This window comes from Octodon degus, unplaced genomic scaffold, assembly GCF_000260255.1.
Source record: "Octodon degus isolate 3935 unplaced genomic scaffold, OctDeg1.0 scaffold00113, whole genome shotgun sequence".
NCBI classification, from domain to species: Eukaryota; Metazoa; Chordata; class Mammalia; order Rodentia; family Octodontidae; genus Octodon; species Octodon degus.
Window position 1 is genome coordinate 6,757,235 of NW_004524689.1, and position 22,926 is coordinate 6,780,160.

At 40.8% G+C, this 22,926-nt stretch overlaps 1 protein-coding gene across 8 annotated transcripts in view; it reads left to right on the forward strand.

Annotated features, from left to right (window-relative positions):
* The window catches only part of Kif1b (kinesin family member 1B), a 164,942-nt gene that overhangs the window by 62,095 nt on the left and 79,921 nt on the right, over positions 1-22,926 (forward strand). For 2 of the 8 annotated variants that reach the window (XM_012516574.2, XM_023699405.1), the window contains exons 8-17: positions 3,626-3,703; positions 4,306-4,371; positions 5,581-5,598; positions 9,847-9,922; positions 10,797-10,875; positions 12,105-12,247; positions 13,718-13,759; positions 16,843-17,054; positions 21,033-21,112; positions 22,612-22,687. In XM_012516574.2, the coding sequence (XP_012372028.1) occupies positions 3,626-3,703; positions 4,306-4,371; positions 5,581-5,598; positions 9,847-9,922; positions 10,797-10,875; positions 12,105-12,247; positions 13,718-13,759; positions 16,843-17,054; positions 21,033-21,112; positions 22,612-22,687 (870 nt within the window). The remainder of the gene's footprint in view (positions 1-3,625; positions 3,704-4,305; positions 4,372-5,580; positions 5,599-9,846; positions 9,923-10,796; positions 10,876-12,104; positions 12,248-13,717; positions 13,760-16,842; positions 17,055-21,032; positions 21,113-22,611; positions 22,688-22,926) is intronic. The other 6 variants (XM_023699404.1, XM_023699406.1, XM_004639647.2 and 3 more) reach the window with 4 other exon arrangements.

A 22,926-nucleotide genomic window follows, 5' to 3' on the forward strand; every position in this document is an offset into this window, starting at 1 on the left:
CAGCCTCAGGTTGCTGTAGTTCGAGCCCCACAACTCCAGCCAGCCAAGACTGCCCTGAAGGTATTCGGAGCAAAAAAAAAAAAAAAAGGAAAACAACTTTGAATCTCATAAAGTCTATGCAAGACAGCTAAGCAGTTACGCGGGGGAGAAAATCCTTCATTCTTCTCTGAGTGGACCATGTAAGTTTAATTGATGAGGTTACTGGGGTTACATGTGTGCATGCGAGTGATTAGGCAGGCGGAGTGTGGTCTCGTTTTGTGTGATAGTTAAGTATTGGAGACTTTGGAATCGGACTGCTTGCTTTGAATCCAGGCTCTGCTGCTTTCCAGCTATATTACTTTGGGCAAATAGTGTAACCTTTTTGTACCTCAGTTTCTCTGTAACACCTTCATAGGGTTAAATATAGGTAAAGTGCATATGATAGTGGCTGGCACAGAGTAGCCAGCCACTCAGTAAATGTTAGTTTTGTTATTTTATTTTTTTATGAATTTAGCACAGGGTGTAAAGGGTTTACAGGGTCTCACTACCTAGGTCGGACTCGTAGTGATTCTCCTCTTTTCAGCCACCCAAGTGCTGGGATTACAGGCGTGTGCCACCATGCTCAGTCTCAATCCCTGTCTCAGCACACACTGGGGTGGGGCAGCATGGCAGGCTGGGGATCGAACCCCAGCCGCTGTGCTCTGCCGCAGCAGATGCTTTAGTCCACTAAGCTCTCTGGCTGGCCCAGTTTTGTTATTGTTTATATAAAAAGATTATGTTGCATCCTACTCTGCCTACATTTTGAAGTGGAATTCTTTTTTTTTTTGTGGTGGGCTTAGCTTACCCTGGTGACGGGACTGGGGGGCACGTGGTGCAGGGGATCGAACTGCAGTCGCCTGCACTTGCCTAAGCAGGCACTTGCCTAAGTAGGCACTTTAGACCGCTGAGCTAGCTCACCGGCCCTGAAGGGGAATTCTTAAATCTGAATTTAGATTTGTTGTCCTGGCAGCTACATAGGATCCCTTTCCTTATAAAATGAGTACTTTATGATACCATTGTTACTAAAACTTAGAATCGTCTTTTACTCAGTGACTTTGTTTAAAATTATTTTTAAAAATATACTGTCATGTAGGTGATCAAATAACTTGCTTTGCCAGAGGTAGCAAATTTTTTTTATTATTTATTTATTTGTGGGGGGGTCAGCTCAGCCCACCAGGGGGCAGGGCTGGCTGGCATGTGGTGCTGGGGGATTGAACCGTGGTCCCCGTGCTTTGCTAAGCTTGTTCTAAGTAGGTGCTTTAGACCACTGAGCCATCTCACCAGCCCTATTTTTTATTTTATTTTTTTGAGGTAGCAATATTGATGCTACTTGATAGTACTTTTCTTAATGCCACCAAGGAACAGTTCACTTGAAAGCATTTTTTGTCCTTGTCCCATAATGTCAAATCTGTAAAACTGATGTCAATCCCAGGACCATTTCATCCTGGCTAGTGTGCTTGCTTTTGGGGGGCATGGGGTATTGGAGGTTGAACCTAGAGCCTGTGGCTAAGCATTCTATCACTGAGCTACACCCTTGGTCCAGTAGTTCTTTTTTCCCCGCTTAGTACTGAGGATCAAAGTCAGGACCTTGACTTGTCAGGCAGGTGCTTATGCCACTGAGCTATCTCCCCGGCCCCACTAATATCTCTTTCGATAGTCTACTTTGAATACTTTTGTCTTAACTTCTCTGAAGCAGCTGTATTAAGGTGTACAGTTACTTATAGCATGCTTATTTATTTATGTCTTTTTGAGATGGGTTCTTGCTATGCAGTTCAGGCTGGCCTTGAGCTCACTTTGTAGCCGAGGCTGGCTTTGAACTTGCAATGATCCTTCTACCTCAATTTCCCAAGCGCTGGGATTATAGGCATGCACCACCATGCCCTACTGGCATGCATATTTCAAGTGTAAAATTTTTTATCAGTTTTCACATGTTTATTTATACCTGTGAAACTGGTTCCAGAGTCCAGATCATGAGAATTTTTGTGACTCCTAAGTATTTCCTTGTGTTCCTTTATAACATGTCCCTATTCCTTCTTCCACCCAATCCCAGGCAATTCCTGATCCACTTTTTGTTACTATAGATGAATTTATGTTTCTTGGAATTTATATATATGGAGTCATATGGTATACACTATTTTGCTAGGTCTCTTCTGCTTAGTATAGTTTTGAGAGTCATCTGTTTTATTGTATGTGTTAATAGTTCTTTTTCATTGCTGACAAATATTCTATTAAGTGGATACAGTACAGTTTATTAAATCATCTGTCAATGGATTTTTAAACTTTCTATTTTTGAGTATTATAAATGAAACTTCTGTGAACATTTGTGTACAAGTCTCTGTATGGAAATTTAAAATTTTCACTAATGATTTTTTAGGTGTGGATGATTGATTCTTGTGGTAGATGAATGTTTAGCATCTTAAGAAACTGCCTTTTTCCAAAGTGATTGTACTTTTTTTTCTTGGAGAGTTTTTTTTTTTTTTTTTTTTTTTGAACTGGGGATTAAACTCAGGCCCTTGTGTTTGCCAGGGAAGCGCTTATTCTACTGAGCCATCTCTCCAGCCCCCTGATTGTACATTTTTTTTTTTTGATTGTACATTTTTATACTCCCAGTATGTGAGAGTTCCTGTTGCTTTCAGCTTCATTTTTAATATGCCATTAATGGGTTAATAAGTTTGAGATATTTTTATGGGACACTAATAAAATGTGTCGTGTTTACCCTAAAATTACGAATTAGTCAATTTTTTGTTAATGTAACAAAATACTTGAGTCTGGGTAACTTTAAAGGAAGAGGCAGCTTGAGGTATTGGTGTCACACACCTGTGATTACAGCACTATTGGAAGCTGAGGCAAGAGGAGCTCAAGGTTGAACCCAGCTGGGTTATCTTAGCAATTTATCAGGACTGTGTCAGAGTAAGTGGACAAGGGGCTGGGGCATGGCGTAGTATGAAACATGGAGTTCAATCTCCAATGCAGCAAAAAAAAAAAAAAAAAGAAAAATGATTTTGCTCCTAGTTGTAGAGGTGACACCAGGAACATGGCACTTGCATCAGCTTGGCTCTGCTGCGACCTTATGGCAGATGGCATCACAATGGCAGTGGCATGTGTGGAGGAGGAGGGAGTGTGTCACCAGAAGGAAGCCAGAGAAGCTGTCAAGGGACCACTTTTTCCTTTTGTAACAGCCTTCCCTTGAGAAGGGCTGGGGCCCTGAGCACTGTGCCTCTATTGCTCCGAAGAACTTCCCCTGGGCCACCTCTCAAAGCTCGCACTGCTTCTTAGCATAGCTGCGCTGAGGACCAAGCTTCCAGGGTATGGACCTTTGGGGGACAGAATCGCAGCTAGACCACAGCACGTGACTTCTAAAGCAAGACAGTCACCATGAATGTTGTTCACTCCCGTGTCCTTCAGTGCTAGGGCTTAAACTCAGGACCTACGCTCTACGATCGACCTACACCACTACCCCAGACACCCGTAGGCCATGATACATCTTGTTTATGGCTTCATGATCCATATTGAAGAACTTTTCATATTTTAGTCTTCTTTAATCTTTAATAAAATTCCCTGCCTTTGCTTGTTTTTGAATTGTCTGTATGTTACTGTTCTTTACCAGGTCAGTAAAATCAGCTTGGTGGATCTAGCAGGAAGTGAACGCGCTGATTCAACTGGTGCCAAAGGAACTCGATTAAAGGTATTTATTCTACCAAATAAACTGCCTAGTCAGTCAGTGTTCTGTAACATGGGCCAAATCCAGCCCAATGCTGTCCTCATGAATGAAATGTTATTGAGATATAGTTACCAATCATTAGTTTTATATGTTATCAGTGACTACAGTGGCAGAATTGTGAGAGATCGTATGATCCACAAAACCTAATTTTTTTACATAAAAATTTACAAAATAGGGAAGACAATGGTCAGCATGAGAGTTGAACTGCATTTTGAGAAAACAGGCAAAATTTGGCTAAGTGTTACTAGAAGACCTTAAAGGGAATACGATACACAAGATCCAGATGGGAGAAGATCGTGGAGTTTGGTGGACACACATTGAGCACCAGCAGGAGCTTCATGTGCGAAGAACGCTGCATCTGTAAGGTTTTAGAGAGCAACATCTCTGGGGCAGGTGTGTGGTCCCAGCAGGTCGACAAATAGAGGAAAGATTGAGGATGGAAGGCAGTTGTATAACTTGTGATCATAAGCAAATATGCTAGCATATGACAGGTCTCTGTGTATTTTATCCTCTATATGAATGAGAAATTACTTACCATAATACTTTCATGTTTGGTGTTTATTCAGGAAGGAGCAAATATTAACAAGTCTCTTACAACTTTGGGAAAAGTCATTTCAGCCTTGGCAGAAGTGGTAAGTTTTGTACTTCATTACAAGCAGAATTTGTCTACTTAGTAAATACGCTTGATAGTTTTATGTTTGCCCATGAAGGCTGTCCTGTTTGGGCCCTTTCTCCTTTGAGAGCTTTCTAGGTTAGAGATTAGTATAACAGTTTGACTTTGTACTGAGAGTAAAGTGAGAAGTAGATGTGTGTAATGCTGGGGTGAAGACCTAAGGTCTGACTAGTTTTTAGAGGCTTGTTTATGATCTCACAAAAAGTAAGCATGTTTAGTGTATGTCCTTCTCCTGTGCATTCGTTTCTAGGTGGGATGCACAGTATCTTTTGGAGATTTTTTGAGCAGTTTGGCTTTGGCGAATGTTGTTGATTTGCGGGCCAGAAATATGTTTCCAAATATAGTCATAAGTTTTAATGAGGGGTCCGTGTTGTGGGAAATGCATCCTTATGCATTTGTCACTTTGGGGACCCATAATGTACGCTCACACAGACACGGTGACAGTGTGGTATACTGCAGCCAGGGTCATGATGGAAAAAAATAAGGTTAAGCCAAGCACAAGAAAAACAATGCAATCCAAAATCGGGGTAAACACACAAGATGTTGAGGCCACTGCTGGTGTAACGTGGTGCACTTTCAAAGTTAAAAACAACAACAAAAAAAAAAAACAAGATAAAACAAAACCATTTTTTTGTAAGTAGAAAAAAATTCTTTAAGTGGGAAAGAATACGGCACAGTAAAGACTCACACCAGTGACAGGGTCCCTTATTCTGCGTGTCATTGTACAGCACCTGCTGTGCTGCTGACAGTGCTTGGGTTTCTCTGCAGCAGGTCAGTACAAACCTGTGAGCAGTGCCTGGTGCTGTGCCCACGGTCTGTTCTGACGTAAGGATTTTCCAGCACTATTTCAGTGTTACAGGATGACCAGTGTGTACGGCCAGCAAGTGGAAGAAAATGTCACTGTAGTTTCATTCTTTCCTATCACTTAACAGTAAACACCAAAGCTAAGTTTCTTCACTATTTGGTTTACAAGCCAAAGGAAGTGTTATTCGTCACTGTGTGCCCTTGTTGAGAGCAATACTTCATTTAAGTCACTAAAAAGAATGGAATATTTTGTGTCTGTCTCTGAAAAGTCATAATTATAACTTCCATTTAAATAAAATACTGTTTTTTATTTGGAAGCTTACGCTCTGTCCTTATTCTCTCCTCTAAACGCTTTCATCTGCAGGATAACTGCACCAGCAAGGTATGGTGGGGAGTGGCGGAGACAAACTAGCTATAGAATCAACTCGTGGTTGTAAGTCCACAGGGGATGGAGAGAGGCATAAGCAGGAATGGAACTTTCAGAAATTTTCATCATGGTCTTCTGGCCCTGGAATTTAGAATGGCTATTGAGTGTGATCATAAATCATAAGACTTCTCATCAGAATTAATTTAGGAACATGATGTGCTTGGAGAAGGAAATAAGAATAGAGAAGACAGAAAGTCAAAGTTTTATGTCATCTTACAATGTTTGTCTTGGTGATATATAGGACTGGACTGTTTCTTTACACTTGAAAGTTCACCATATTAAATTTCTTTAGCATATTATTCTAAAACCTGCCTGGCTTCTTGAAATTATATGGGTTGAGACAGAATCTTGCCATGCAGTTCGGACTGACCTTGAACTCACTTTGGATCCCAGACTGGTCTTGAATTTGCAGGGATCCTCCTGCCTCAGTCCCCTATGGTCTGTTCTGACGTGGTGAGATTACAGATATGTTCCACCATGTCCAGCCTGGTATATATATATATAGTTTTAAGCTTCTTTGCATTATTTTATTTATTTCCCATAATGATAGGTCATGAAAAATTTAGAACATTAACTTTTTTCCTATTCTTTGATTACACATAGATAAAGTGTCAGCTGTAGAATTAGGTTAAAGTTTTAACTGCTTCTGGAAATCTTACTTGTATTTATCCAAAAACTATAGATTTTTCTCTTCCATATTTCTGTACAAATATTCTAGGATTTATTAAAAGTACTCGCACAATAATATTTAGAGCACATGATTGTTGTGAATCACACGAGGGAAATTGGAGATAGAGGCAGGATTTGCAGTGAAATGTTCTATTTTTTTCTTCTTCTTTGTCCTCGTCTTTGTCTTTTGAGACAGGGTCTCACTGTGCAGCTCAGGCTGGCCTTGTGCTCACTTTATAGCCAAGGATAGTCTTGAACTTGAAACAACCCTCCTGCCTCAGCCTCCCAAGTGCTGGAATTACAGGCATGCGCCACCATGCCTGGCTAACACTTCTCTTTTCACATATTTAGATTTGTGTATTTCCCTCATCTCTGTAATGATAATTTAGTAAAATAGTTTGTCTGTTTTGGTCTTCTATGCTTATCAGCAGAAAGTATATTATATTCAGAAACCTACCTGCCACTTCATAATATATGCATATGACCGTTCTTCATTTATATAGTCTGGGCCTCAGAACTATGAAGTCTGTTAGAATTTAATGATCTTTCTAATTTATCTTGTGTCTGTGCTCTCCTATTAATGTATCAACCACAAGAAAAGTTTACAGAGTATTTTCTGTATAATTTGTACATGATTTTTACAATCAATTTTGTAAAATGTAGTTTTGTACTTTGCATATGTACCATAAATTTTTTTTTTTCCTCCCTTCCTTCCTTCCATCCGTCCACCCGAACTTTGTACTGGGGTCAAACTCAGTACCTTGCTCTTGCAGGCAGTGCTTATACTGAGCGATCTTCCCAGAGATTGCATATATACCGTAAGATCAGACATAAATTTTAGTTTTCATGTAACAAACATACCTTTTGGTCAACCTAAGATATTTTTTCCACTGGGGAGAGAACCAGGCTTATTGCCTTCCGCACTCAATATTGGTTGAATGTCCTTACCCCAAAAGCCTAAAATCTGAAGTATTTCCAGAATGTGAAACTTTCTGAGCTCTCTCTCACTCTTGCTCCCTTTTTTTGCGGTACTGGTGATTGAACTCAGGACCTTGCACTTGCCAGGCAAGTGCTTATTCTACTGAGCTATCTTCCCGTCCCCTTTTTGAGCTCTTGTGTGAAACTATAAGTGGAAAATTTCACATCTGACCTCATGTGATTTGCAGCAATCAAAACACAGGCATGCTGAAATTACTGTAAGAATTTACTTTTAGGCTATATGTGTAAAACATAGATGACACATACACTTGGGTCCCATCCCCAAAACATCTTTTTTTTTTTCTTCAAAACATCTTATGTGTTTGGAAATATTCCAAAATAAAAAAGAATCTGAAATATTTTTTATCCCAAGCATTTCCCATTAGAAATATTTAACCTGTAGTTCTTCTTAGAGAGGTTAATGATCTAAGTGAACTTTTTATCTAACTACTGGAGAGCTTATTTTCTAGATCTGAGTAAATGTGAGAATAGGTCGGATTAATTGTAGAAAGCAAATAGAAAAGAAATGGCCAGAATTCTAGAATATTTTCAGATGGAAAGGTCTGCATTTCTTACTTATGTTCCTTCATTTTAGCAAATTCTTCTTAATTTTGTCTAATTGACAGAAATAAAATTAGAATATTTGACAAAACACTGCTTTTTTATTGTACTATTTGTGGTTACGGTGACTGATACTCTTTTAAGTTTTATAGCACTTTCGGTACTAATAGTGGGTAAGTGGCTGTGTTAGCTGTGTTTAAGATAAACTAAAGTCTTAGTTTTAGCTTTAAAGGGATAAACTAAAGTCTTACGCCTCAAGATTTTGTAGTGGAGCGAAAGTTTGTTCTGAAAGGCTTCATTCTTCTTGGAGCCTGCTACTAGAAATGCCTTTCTCGCGGGTGCAGTGTGCATCTGTGGCTGGAGTGAATAAAATCTTGTGCATGGGTTTGTTTGCATTGCAACAGATCAAACCCTGGGCCTTGAACATGCTAGGTAAGCATTCTGCTGCTCAGCTGCGTCCTCAGCTCAGTGTTTGTGATAAGAAATGGAATTTCAGTGTCACTTGCCTGCTCCCTTTTCTGTGCCACAAATCTGAGGTTAGCCCCCAAGTACTCATTTTGTAAATACCTGTGCTTTTGCAAAAAGCAGATTATCCTTTGTTGAACCTTGGATTATGCCAGGAATGGATTCCAAAACTGCCCCTTGCAATGCCAATCAGAAACCCTGGTTTTTCTCCATAGTAGCTTCTTAAGGCATCAGAATACACTAGCCAGCCAGCATATATCTAAGTAGTGATTGTCTGCAAAACGTTTGCATCCATTCGTTTTTGCCTCAAGAGGATCTGATTTTTCCATTTCAACACTACCTTTTCAGTAGTGGTTTTTGTTTTGTGCAGTGGTGATTAGAAAGGTCATGAAGAGAACATTATAAATGGATCCTTAAAATGTATAGAAAATTCCCAGCAGTCTTTACAGATCCCTAAATTAGCAAAGCACATCATTTTCCTAGGACTTTTCACTTTTAGTCCTTGTACTAATAGTTGGATTTCTTTGTCATAGTTAATTAGATAAGCAACAGCCTACATGGTAATTTTATGGTTGGCTAAGTAAATTAACTAAACAGCTTATGCTTACATAGCCAGCCTAGCAACACAGGATTTATATTACCCCTCTGTAAAAATTAAATTTGTTTTGGGGCCAGATATTAGATGATAGTGAGGCATTGTTGTTAATTTTGTTACGTATGCTTTTTGTTACAGCTCTTTTTTAAAAAAATTATTTGGTATAGGGCTCAGTACACAGCTGGGACTCATAGTGACTCCTGTTTTCAGCCTCCCTAACACTGAGATTACAGGCGTGTGCCACCACATCCTGTCTTGGTGGCCGGCTCAGCATGCCCGGGGAAGGGGGATATGAGGTTCCAGGGATTAAATCTCGTTCCCTGTGATTGCCAGTCCCCTGCACTGTCTTGCTGGCCTTATAGTTGTTGTTTATTAGAGACACATACCTATAGAATTTATAGGTGAAGTGTTAGATTTGCTTTAAAACAGTAACACCTGCAAAAGACTTGAACAGCATATTAGGAAACAGTATTATATTGCCATTAAGTTTCCTAAATTTGGTGGTTGTGCTGTGAAAGAATGTGCTTACTTTCTGATGTGTTTAGGCAGGTTGTCTACACCTTACTCCAGAATGGCTTAGGAATCTATAAAAGTATTTGGAGGATAAATGAAAGGTGAACATGGCAAAATACTAATAATAGTTGAAGATGCATTGTATTATAATTAGCTCATTGTACTGTTCACTAGGCTTTTGTGTAATAAAAATTTCCAAATAAAATGTGGAAAGAATATTTGCATGAGTTTTGTGTGTGGAAGATTTCAAACTGCAAATGATAAATTTCAGCAATGGATTACAGAATGAATTACTATAGTACTAATGGTGGATTGCTATTATAATTTGGTATACTTGTGAATTGTAAGCTGGCTTGTATTTTATATGAGGTTTTTTTTTTTTTTACCTTAACAATGCTAAGGCTGTTCCTTTCTTTTAATAGAGTAAGAAGAAGAAGAAAACTGATTTCATTCCTTACAGAGATTCTGTACTTACATGGCTTCTTCGAGAAAACCTAGGTATGTTGATTACTGGTATGAGTTAATTTTGTAGTTATCTTTTTAAAGCCGTTTATTGAATATCTTTTGTGGTTAGTTGTTCTCTGACTGTTTTACAGAAAAAATAATTATCTGTAGATACTTATGTTACTAACTTGAGTGCTTCTTGCTCTTCATTTTTACTCCAGACTTCAGCTTGTTTGAGTTATCTAAATCTGGGTGTTCTCCTGTGTCTCAGTTAGGTCAGGGCACAAACTGCAGAGCGGTTGTCTTCCTAACTTCCAGATTTGCTTCAAACTATTGGTCCTTCTCAAAGTTCTTCAAAATCTCTTGTTCCTCCAAGGGCACAGAATTAGACAGCACCAGCTTTTACATTGCCTTATTGCTGGTGTTTTGCGGCCTTCCAGTCCCTATCCTTTATTTAGTGTCCTTTGGGCTGTGTGTGTGTGTGTGTGTGTGTGTGGTGCTGAGGATTGAACCCAGGGCCTCCTGCATGAAAGGCAAGAGCTCTGCTGCTGAGCCTCATGCCCTGTCCTAGTACACTTTCTTACCCAGAGGGAGTGATGGGCTGTGTCAGATGTCTCTTAGAGGGGAAAGAGGCTGAAACTAAACCAGTGGGCTGCACCCCAACCACTGCCATCCCACTGCCAAGAGCAGCGTTGTGAGTGACTGAGATTTGATGGGAGTGGGTTCAGGAAAGAGTGGGAGCATAGGAACCAGGCCCACGGGATGCAGATGCTAAAATTTGAGTGTAACGGTGCGTGACTGGGGATATTTAGGAAAGTTGCTGGCTTTTGATTAACTGTTAGCATCTGAAATTGTGCTATCAGGATGGTGATACATTCAATAAAACTTTCTCAAATGAGACATTTGAGATATTTTTGACTCTTCTTAGGTGGCAATTCTCGGACTGCCATGGTTGCTGCTCTGAGCCCAGCAGATATCAACTATGATGAAACCCTGAGCACTCTGAGGTATTCTCTCCCAGCCTGAGGTATTCTCTGGTAGCCCCTCAGGCCACATTGCCACCGTAGGGCCTTTACCTCTGCTGTGTGGCGGTCCTGTAGACGGGAAAACATGAGGGAAATGAGTTTTACTATAATGAAATTTATCTTTTTATGGTTTACAGTTTTACTGGGAATGGCAAGAAATTTTTCATAGGAAAGATGTTCAAATCACATGTGGGATTTTCAGATAATAACAAAATTTTTATTATCATTTCTATAAAAAAGTATTCTCTTAGCACAGACTTTTTTTTTTTTTTTTGTGGAACTGGTGATTGAACTCAGGCCCTTGTGCTTGCCAGGGAAGCACTTATTCTACTGAGCCATCTCCCCGGCCCCCAGACTTTGTTTTTATAGAAACACTAAAGTTAGAAGAAATAACACAATTAGGAGTACATGTAGCTTTTAAAAAATCAACAGAATGTTCACTAGTAGAATACTTTTATATGTGAATAGGTTCTGTTACTTTAATCTGGAGTTCTCTTTTCTTATCTCATGTAGGTTTTTTTTGTTTTTGTTTTTTAACCAGGAATTGAACTCAGGACCCTGTTCCTGATAGGCAGGAGCTTATGCCACTGAGCTATCTCCCCGACTCCTCCCATATAGTTTTGATACAGTAAAAGAACACCGTCTAGTCTGACAAACTGGATTTGAGACCTCTGTGGTTTTTATTTCAGTTGTGATCTTGGGCAAATCACTTGTTCATCTGAGCTTTTCCTCTCATCTTTATAAGACTATGAAGCTATATGTATATAATTTTTTCTTTTTTGAGACATGGTCTCACAGTATAGTTCAGGCTTGCCTTAAGCTCATTGCGTAGCCCAGGCTGGTCTTGAGCTTGTGGCAATCTTCCTGCCTCAGCCTTCTTTTTTTTTGCGGAACCAGGGATTGAACTCAGGTCCTTGCGCTTGCCAGGGAAGCGCTTATTCCACTGAGCCGTCTCCATGGCCCTGCCTCAGCCTTCTGAGGCTCATAAAAATGTGTAATTCTCAGGATGTTTGATTTAGAAATAATGTTATTTTTGTTGTTGTTGTTGTTGTTTGTTTTTTGTGGTACTGAGGATTGAACTCAGAACCTTAGGCTTGCCAGGCAGGTGCTTATGCCCTTGAGCTATCTCCCCAGCCCTAGACATAATGGTGTGTTACTTATGAGAAAAAGAATACCCAGGAAATGGACATAATTTTTTTAAAAAAATTTAGATATGCAGATCGTGCGAAACAGATTAAATGTAATGCTGTCATCAATGAGGACCCCAATGCCAAACTGGTTCGTGAGTTAAAGGAGGAAGTAACACGGCTGAAGGACCTTCTTCGTGCTCAGGGCCTGGGAGACATTATTGACAGTAAGTGAATTAAGATCAACACAAAAATCTAATCTTCCTCTTCATGTTCTTATAATTAAAATACACCTGAAATTTAAGAAATTTAGTGCGTGTGGTTCCATAGGCCTGTAATCCCAGCACACGGGAGACTGAGCCACGAGGATCTCCACAGATTCAAGGCCAGTACATAGCAGGACCTTGTCTGGGGGGAGGGAGTGGGGACTGTGAAACTAGATGGTGGTCAAAATGGTTTTATGTTTTTCTTAAAAACCCCAGTGAAACCCAGGCATGGTAGTGTGTGCCTATAATCCCATCTATGGGGGAGGCTGAAGCAGTATAGCTTGAACTCATGGATTTGGGGCTAGCCTGGGCAACACATCAAGGCCCACTTCAAAATGTAACTAGCAAGAAGCAGTGCAAATGATCATGAAGTTTCTCTAATGTGTACCAAGCCATCGTGAATTTTTTCTGAATGTTAACTGAGAAAGTATAACTTTATAAAAATGTAACTTGGACCTTTTGTTGCATGTATTGGCAAAATTGTGTAAGTAATCCACTCCTCAAGTCTATTTTCAGGTAAGAGTTGCCTTTAAATGGCCTATGTTCCTTATGTTTTTATGAAGGAAAAGGTCCAATTCCTCAAGTTCTAGAACTAGACCTCTAGCAAATATTACTTTACACTATTGTTCTACAGTGCATCTTTTACAAATCTCACTGATGTGCCAGTATAATGTCAATCCAAAATTCTCTAATCTAGTGCAGTGGTAAATCTAGTGCTTCTGTAATCTCAGCTGTTCAGCTGAGACAGAAGAAGCACAAGTTTGAGCCCACCAGCTCAGTGAGACTGTCTCATTGAAATGGGAGCACGGAGCTCAGTGGTGGGGTGCTTGTCCACCGTGCTGTAAGCTCTGGGTTCAGTCTTGGAATGCCTCCAAGAAATAAGTGAATAGTTGAGTAGATAAGTTATCTTAAGTGAATCAAGTAGATTATTCAGATAGTAATCAGGATTGTTGATTATTCAGTAATGGAATAATACATTAGAATTCTTTGACAGTTATTCAGGATTACACCAGAGCTATAGGCATCCTAGGCAAGCATTTCTCTGCTGAGCTATATCTTCAGCCACCCATCCCACACCTTTTTTTTGCTACAAGGTCTTACTAATTTTCAAAGACTGGCCTCAAATTTGTCAATCTTCTGCCTCAGCCTCTGGAGTAGCTGCATTATAAGCATGTACTACTGTACCTGGTTATAATTTTTTAGTATAAAATTAGTATTCTTTGACATTCTGATAGATTTTCAAGACCTCTTTTAGTTTCATTCTTGCTGATTATTAGAGTCTGAGTTTAGATTAATGCAGCTTGTAAAATTAATTACATATTGTATTGACTTAATTCGGTGCCAAATGCCAAATGCTGCTGTTTCCTTTCTGTGTCACTGCTGAACCTGAACTCTGACCCTTCTCGTGTTTTCCCTCCTGCTTACCTTCAGTTGATCCGTTGATCGATGATTACTCTGGAAGTGGAGGCAAATGTGTGTATTTCATGTATTGGTTACTCCAGTATGCTGACTTTCTAATCTGCCTCTGCTGGATCAGCCTTAAAATGAGCTTTGCATGGCAGCGACGCTAACAGGGAAATCCCAGACAGAGCATGCTGTAGAGTCAGCACTTCTCTTATTTTTGCCTTTGTCCATTTAGGCAAAGTGACCCTTGAAGAATTTCAGTTTGTTTGAGTAAAGTTGAAAGACTTAAAATTTTCTTACTTGTTTCACGCTTCAGTTTTTCCCCGTGTGATTAAATGAAGCCCAGAATCTTGGATGATGAGGACAGCAGTGATGGCAGCTCACACCATTGGTGTTCCTAATGCACTTGAGAGTTACTACCCTGCTTACTTGTGCCTCTGCCTGACGTATTTGGGGCAGGAGTGTTCTGCGGTGTCCCTTCACCTGTAGCTGAATGATGATTGTTTAATAGAAAAATCATTTTCACTGAACCTTGTAAACACAAGCCTTTGTATAATTAATAGCATGATTTCTAGTTGGCCAGACTGTGAGGGAGACGCTGCATGTCTGCCAGCCCTCACCTCTGCTTAGGCTGAAGTGTATAAAGTATATGATTGAATTGAGGACATTTTAATTTTTTTTTTAAATGTATTTAGTACAGGGTCTACTGAGTCTCACTGCACAGATTGGACTTGTAGTGGTCCTCCTGTTTTTAGCCTCTGAAGGGCTGGGGTTACAGCCACGCACCACCATGCCCAGTCTCAGTGGCCTTCTCAGCGTGCGCCAGGGTGGGGCCGGCAGGGCAGAGGCAGGGATCAAACCCCTGGTCCTGGTGTTTGCCTAAGTAGGCGCTTTAATCTGCTGAACTATCTGGCTGGCCCTTGAAATGAGAACATTTTATAAAAGATCACACTTGAGGAAATGATTGCTTATTCTTTATAATTCATAAAGGAATTACTTTTAAAGACTTTTTTTTCTTTTTCTTCTTTTTTTTTTTTTTTTGGTAAACGGTAATTGAACTCCTGAATTTGCATTTGCTTGTGCTGCTGAGCTATACTTTGGCCCAAAAGACATGAATAAGGTTCACACTGATTTTTTTTTTCATATAGTTAGGCACATCAGACAATGGGGAACTGCGTAGGAGATTCCAGGCATAGTCCAGATTTGATGAGTTAGGTCCTGCAGATCCTGGACTGTTCTAATAACATGTGACTCTTGGACTGGAACAGCTCTGTCTGAGATTTTCAAAGCTGAATGATACTGGTGTGGAAAAGATGCCTTCTTGTTCTCGCTTCTGTGCGCAAGTTGCTGCTGCCAGCCTGTTGCAGACCTCCGAGCAGCTGTGGCATTTCCTGAGAAACCATGCATGACTAAGTTTTAAGTCCCTATGTTTGAAGGAGGGCAGCCCTGAGTACTTCTTGGCTACTGCTTGGATCTACTCTTAATTCCTTTCAAGGCTTGCATGTGTTCGCCAGACCTTCTAACCTCCAGCGTCCCACCCTTTCCCACCTGGCCACCATCACTTGGTGGCTGACTGGTATAGTTCCAGTCCCCCTTTAACAATATGCCTCTGCTTACTTTCCTGTGTTCTGTACTTACAGATGGTGGTTTTCAAACTGTCTTGAAGCGACTGCAGGCTTTAAAGAACTGTCTTTAATTAAATAGTAAAGATGAGTAGACCTAGAGAGAACAAATTATATTTTTTGTGTTATTTGTATTGCTTCATGTTATGTCCTTAATTCTTACATGAATTTTAAGCAGTGTAGGTTTTCTCAAATTTAAAATGAGCTAACTTAAGTATAGAAATGCACCTCTGGTGTTTATTGAGAACTATCACTGAGGAAGGAAACTATAAAAAAGTTAATGAACTTGGTGGTCGTGGACTTTTTAAAAAACAAAACTGAGGGGTGTTTTGTGTATTTTTTGTCTTTTTATGAAGAGTTTCATTACACAATTCAGGCTGACTTTGAACTGGATTAACAGACAAAACTAAGTTTAAAATAAATTTACAAAAAAAAAAAAGTAAATTTACAGTTCTGTTAGATACTTTAGCAAATGAAACTCAGTCCCTAAAACTGGAATATCATATTAGGAAGCAGGCTTCCTAATAATCCCAGGGTTGTACTGTTGTTTTCTTAAATTAGCAAATAACCACTCTTTTTATTTATTTTTGTATTTTAGGGAAGGGTCTACAGGGTGTACAGGGTCTCACTACTAGATCAGACTTGTAGTGATCCACTGTTTACAGCCTCCCAAGAACTGGGATTACAGGCGTATGCCACCACACCCAGTCTCAATTGCCATCACAGCATGCCCCGGGGATGGGGCCTGCATGGCAGGCCCAGGATCGAACCCCTGGCCCCTGTGCCTGCTAGCAGGTGCTTTAATCTGCTGAGCTATTTGGCCAGCCCCCCCTTTTTTGCCATGATTGATTGATAAGTGGAAACTACACCAAAATATATCACTTTGCTAATTGTTATTGAGGTAGTTATTGAGTTTTGAGTTGAGCCACATTTAAGCAGAATTCTGCTCTCATTTCTACAATTACATCTCTTTTTAAGACATTTTAAAAATCTTTAGGCATGTTGAAATCGTGTTATACAGAGGATAATATTATGTGTTCCGAGTTCTGTTTTAACTATAATATTTCCTTGAAAATTTTCCATAAAATACCAGCCCAGGCCAGTATGGAATATTATTGACAAATGACCTTAGTTTTCACTTTACTGTTACAAACCCCCAGAATTTTAAAATAGTGTAAATCTGAAGGCATTGTAGATGTGGAATGGTAGACTAGAAGAAGGTCGCATGGATGTTCTGAGACAGTGCCTGGGAGGCTCTGGTCACACCCTACCAGATACAGAGCTAATTCACATTGGAAGTTTGGAGTTTCTAAATTCAGAATTTATTCTTAACCTTTATGACAGCAGCATTAAAAAGACGTGTTTTAGAACTGCCATCTAGAACAGTTAGAACTTGTCTTTGTATTGTAACGTGTCTTTGTCTTGGAGCTTTAATGCTTTCCTCTTACACTGGTGTTCCTTCCTGTCTTTTCCTTCCTCTGCCCCTTTCCCTCTTTTTTTCCTGCCTTCTTTTCTTTCTTTGCCTCTCAGATCTGAAAGATTTTCAGAACAATAAACATAGATACTTGCTTGCCTCTGAGAATCAACGCCCTGGCAATTTCTCCACAGCGTCCATGGGGTCCCTCACTTCATCTCCATCTTCATGCTCACTCAGTAGTCAGGTGGGCCTGACGTCCGTGAGCAGCATTCAAGAGCGGATCATGTCTACACCTGGAGGAGAGGAAGCCATTGAGCGTCTGAAGGTAAGCCCTCGCTCAGCCTGATGCAGAATGTCTGTGGAGCTCCCAGCACAAGTAGGACTACAAGTCGCTAAAATTTCGACCTCCGACATGGAGAATTCTTTAACTTGTAGAAGTGTTCTGAAAAGGAATTTTCTGTTCAGTAAATTCATTTCTTTTCACTAAAATGCTGGACCCAATTTGACAAAGATGGTCACAGAGTAACTGATAAATAGATGCATACGTTAATTTGGGGGTAGCTTGTAAGTCACAGTGAAGTTGTTCAAATATAGAAGGATTTTTTGGGGGAAAGGGGACCGCTCAGGTTGCCTTCAGGGCAGGTCTGGTTTGGCTTGAGGATGAGGGGATTGAACCACAGCATCCTGAGCCTGACTGCTTTGTTTCAGCAGGCACTTAAACACCTGAGCTAATGGGCAGGCCCCCAAGTTGTTCAAATATAAATTGAGTTTTAAATGAAATAGAAACACTTGGTTAAAAAAAAAAAAAAAAAGAAAGAAACATTTGGTTTTGTCAAAATTTTGAATAGCCATTGTTAGTAACAGTAACATATAGTTAAAATTACGCTTGAACATTTGAGAGACCATAGAAAGTTAATTTGGCTATACTTGAAATTATACATCCTGGAAGTTCAGGGGAAGCCTTGATACCCTCTGATTTTGGTAATGGAGGGCTTTCTTTTCCTCCTGTGCTGCTGGTGCATGTGGTCTCCAAGGCCACTATGCAGTCACCCTGGGGCCCAGCTGTGCCAGTGGTGGATTCCCCAGCGTGTCACAAGCTGCACCGCTGACAGTGAGCTAGGCTTGGTAGTGCCGTTGTCACATGCTTTCCCTTCTGGTTCTCAAGTGAGGCTGATGACAGTGGTATAGGAAGAGCAGGCTTCCACTTTTTCTTTCTTGACCATCCCACTTTTCCCCTAAGCATTTTACTCATTTCAAAAAGAAGGTGCTTCAGAAATGAAAATAATGATCTTGTTTCTTCCCTCAGAAAGTAAAAGGGCCGGCTAGATAGCTCAGTGGACTAAAGCACCTGTTTGTGCAGACGCAGAGACCTAGGTTTGATCCCCGACGTGCCCTGCCAGCCCTGCCCCTGGGGCACACTGAGAGGCTACTGACACTGGGAGTGGTGGCGCGAGGATCACTATGAGTCCGATCTGTGTAATGAGACCCTGTAGACCCTGTACTAAATACGAAAAAAAAAAAAAAAAGGAAAATGAGTAAAGTTCTGAAATACCTAGGAAATGGGGGGCAGGGGATCTGTCCACTCAGGATTGCAAGCTCAGGGAAAGTTCTGCTGCTGGTAAAATTTGACTGAGATCTTTCCAAAGATCTTGAGCCCTGGGCAGGAAGGCCTCTTCATTCAGGAACTTTGTCACAAGTAGGTGTCAGTGTCCATGTGTCTGCAGGGCTCTGTTCAGAGCCAGGGCTGGAGCTAGGGGGCTTTGCGGAAGGAGAAGTGAAACCTCCTGCTATTTAACATAAAATGTTCCTTTTCTTTGCGGATTTTGAATCTTATTTTTTGCTTATTAAAAGACTTAGTGCACAGATGAGATTATCCTTTCCTTTGACAGTCATCCTGGTATAAAGAGGAAGTGTCTCCCTAAGTGCCAAGTGGACCAAACTAGAAATAATGTCAGATATTAGGAGTCAAGACATTAAGCTTGTTAAGAATTAGTGTCTTCCAAATAGCTTCTAAGGGAGAATGGTGTGGTTTTCCAGGGAACTCTTCTCCCATCTCCTTACTCCCGCTAAAACAAAACAAATCGTATTATTTTAATCAACAAATAAATCCCTCTGCTTTAATTCTCCTTTAAGCCAACATAAATGAACTCCTGCATTTTCCCTAGCTTTGTTCTCGAGAGAAAATGACTTCTTTGCAGTCTGGTGTTGGGGGCAACACAGCGGTTCACTGGAGCGTAAGCGCCTTCATCCTGCTCGCTCCTTGTGAATGGTGAGAACGCCCTGGGCAGGGTTGCCGTCGGGCTGCAGGCGATCACGTCTGTGTCCACACACAGCAGGCGTGCCTGAGACTCTCTAGGAACTGTGTCCCGAAGTGTGACACTGCTGAGGAGAGATGCTTTCGTGGAAAATAGAAACAGTGAATTCATTTTCCTGAATTTGTTTCCCTTTGCCTGTCTTTGTTTTTGATGTAAGATCAGTTGTTAAGGGTATGATAATTTTACTTTATTTTATTTTATTTTTTGTATTTGGTACAAGGTCTCACTATGCAGCTTGGGCTCATAGTGATCCTTCTGTTGCAGCCTCCCCAGCCCTGGGATTCCAAGCATGCACCACCATGCCCGGTCTTCGTGGCCTGGTCTTGGTGGCCTGGTCTTGGTGGCCAGCTCGGCACACCTGGGGCAGGACCTGCATGACACGAGGTACTGGGGATCAAAGCTGGGTCCTTGCGCTTGCCTAGCAGGCACTGAGACCACTGAGTGGCCTAGTATGCTAATTTTATTTGTGGTGCTCCTCCCGCTTCGTTCATTGAATATCCTTTATTTCCACCTGTAACATAAATATCTTGATTCCTCTATAATACTTTTTGGAAAGAGAGTGCTATGTAAGTGCTTCTCATTTTAAGGCATACTCAGAGTTTGCACATGGTAAGTCTATATTCTACCATTGAGCTATGTCTAGGCTCTTTTAAAATTTTACCTTGGGGCCGGGGAGATGGCTCAGTGGAATAAGTGCTTACCTGGCAAACACAAGGGCCTGAGTTCAATCCCCGGTTCCCAAAAAAAAAAAGAAGAAGGGAGCCAACCTGAAAGGCCCTCTTTGTTACCCCAGTGAAGTAGAATGAGTCAGTTCTATGCCAAGTGCTTTGGTCAGACAATAATGGACTATAACTATTGAATGTGTAAATCACAGTGTATAGTAAGTTCATCGAGGAATCATGTTTTAGTTCATATGTCTATATATGTAATAAACATTCAGTAGATGACTGGTAAGTTGTCATATCTATGGTTACATGAGGTTTAATACTAAAACCATCCATCCTAGTTACTGGGTTCTATTCAGAGAGGGGATTGTGGAGTAGTGAAACCTATGCGATAAAAGCAATGATTTTCTTCTAAAGTTTATTCTTTTTTTTTAAAAAAAAAAAAAAAAAAAAAAACCTATTTAGGGCCGGGGAGATGGCTCAGTGGAATAAGCGCTTCCCTGGCAAGCACAAGGACCTGAGTTCAATCCCCGGTTCCACACACACACACACACACACACACACACACACACACAAAACCTATTTAGTACAGGGTCTGTAGGGTCTCACTACACAGATCAGACGCATAGTTATCCTCCTGCTTTCAGCTTCCCACATGCAGGGATCACACATGTGCACCACCACACCCATCTCAGTGCACCCCAGGATCAGGGCCAGCACAGCACACCAGGGATCAAACTTGGGCAGCTGGGGAGATAGCTCAGGAGCACAAGCACCCGCCTGGCAAGTACAAGGTCCTGAGTTCATTTCCTGGTACCACACACAAAAAAAGCTCAAACTTGGGTCCCTTCCCTTTGTCTGCCTAAGCAGGTACATTAATCCACTGAGCCATCTGGCCATCCTTGAAGTTTATTCTTCTATAGAAGTGGTTGTCAGGGACTTGGGAGATGGCTCAGTGTCATAAGCATGTGTGTGACAAGCACAAGGTCCTGAGTTCGATCCCTGGTAGGAAAAAAAAAAAAAAAGTGGTTGTCAGAAAAAGCATTTTGCATTTGGGGATGTTAATATTACCTTTCCTCCATTTAGCACACATGCACACACACAGAGATACTGGCTATTCAGGTATTTTTATGAAGACTTAGAGGATTTATATGCCTAGGACTGACTTAGTTTTAGGCCCAATCTTTGTGTTTCTTACAGTATATATTATTTGAAGATCTTTAATGATTTATGCCCCAGATCCTCTGCTTCTTGCCTTCCTTCTTGGATATGGTATGTAAAAATCAAAGATTCTGCCACTTTAAAGGTGAACTCCTTCCTTAGGAATCAGAGAAGATCATTGCTGAATTGAATGAAACCTGGGAAGAGAAGCTTCGAAAAACAGAAGCCATCAGAATGGAGAGGTTAGAATATTAAAGTGTGGGACTGTTTCTAAGTTTCTAGGGAATCTGGGTTACTTTTATGGTCAGACAAGATGAAATAAAAGTTAAAAGCAAAGGACCTCCCTGCTAAAGCACAAAATAGAAACCAGTCTGGCTAGGGACTTGTGGTGTGGAATTCGTACTGTGAGGTAAACTACATATTTAAAGATTCTTTAGGGTTCCTATGCTTAGTAGTTAGCATACTACTTTTTTTTTTTTTTTTGTATTTAGGACAGGGTCTACAGGGTCTCACTATGTAGATCAGACTTCTAGTGATTCTCCTGTTTACAGCCTCCCAAGTGCTGGGATTACAGGCACACGCCAGCAGGCCCACTCTTAGTTGCCACCTCAGTGTGCCCCAGGGGCAGGGCCAGTGTGGCAGGCCCTGGGATCGAACCCCCGTCCCGTGTCTGCCTAAGCAGGCGCTTTAATCTGCTGAGCTATTTGGCCGGCCCTTACTTGTTGAGAATCAATAAAAATGGAACATACTGAGTGAAACAGTTTTTTATTTGCTAAAACTAGGTTGGTTGCCTTTGGCAAAGCACCCTTCTGACTACTGTCTTTCAGAGTTACCTTTTCAAGAACTTCTTTGGTAAAAGATATAGTTTAGGTTGTAATTTATACTTAAGAAACCAGTTCCTATCTTTTCCCTTAATAGAAGTTGAGGCAGAAGTGAATTCTAATGTACTGATACAATAAATACAACAAGAATGGTTTTTACTGGGTGGTATGGTGCATACCTGGTATTCCAGCTACCCACGAGGCTGAGACAGGGGAATGATACATGTGAGACCAGGTGGGCACCTTAGTGAGATCTTGGGACTTTAGTTCGGCACTATTTGGGTTTAGTTCCTCAGCATTACTCCCTTCCTGCCCACACTTCCCCCAGAATTCTTGTTTATTTTAGAGATTTTAAACCAGGATTTTAGAACAAGGAGAGTGGATAAGGGAAGATAACATTTGAGGAATGTCACATTTATAGATCATACTCCATTTACTCAAGTTACTTTCTGATTGATTTATTAGGGAAAGGTTCTAGAGAAATAATTCTTCCAAATAGATATAAATAGGTGTCCCCTTCTTTGCTTTTTCTGTGTTAATAGATGTGTTGTTTATGAATTAGTGTCCATCTGCATGGCAGAAGAGACAGGAGCGTGTGGTGGGGAGGGCTATGCTGGGGCCAGTCTTCCAGCCTTGATTATGCAGGCTCTCCACTGAGCCCTGTTCCCAGCCTGAGAGAGCTCTTGTCAGGGTAAAGAAAACTTTAACACAGGAACATACTTTAATTTATTTTAAATGTGCTGTGTCTCTTAAAAAAATAACTTTTCATTGATGAAATAAGCACAGTATCCCACATTTCCATTATCAACTTTAGACATGGCTGGTTGTTTTAGCTTTGCATGCTTTACTTCCCACTTCGTATGAGACTAATTGAATTAGCATTCTGGGGTTGATGTTCTCATGTACTTGTTTTCTTCTAGAGAGGCCTTGTTGGCTGAGATGGGCGTAGCCATTCGGGAAGATGGAGGAACACTGGGGGTTTTCTCACCTAAAAAGGTAGGAAGCCAGGTTGTAAGACTCAGCCAAACAGAAGCACTTTTGGGGTTAGGAGTGCTCTAGGTAGCAGAGCATCTGCCTGCCACCCATGAGGCCCTGAGCTCAAATCCCAAAACAGAAACACTTGTTTTGGTCAGTGGGACCCTTCATGTCTTTCAGTGATGAGATCTTTGCCTCCAAAGTTTCTCTTGCTTCAGTTTTGCTCATTTTGCTTTAGCTTTCTGTACTCCTTTGGAGAG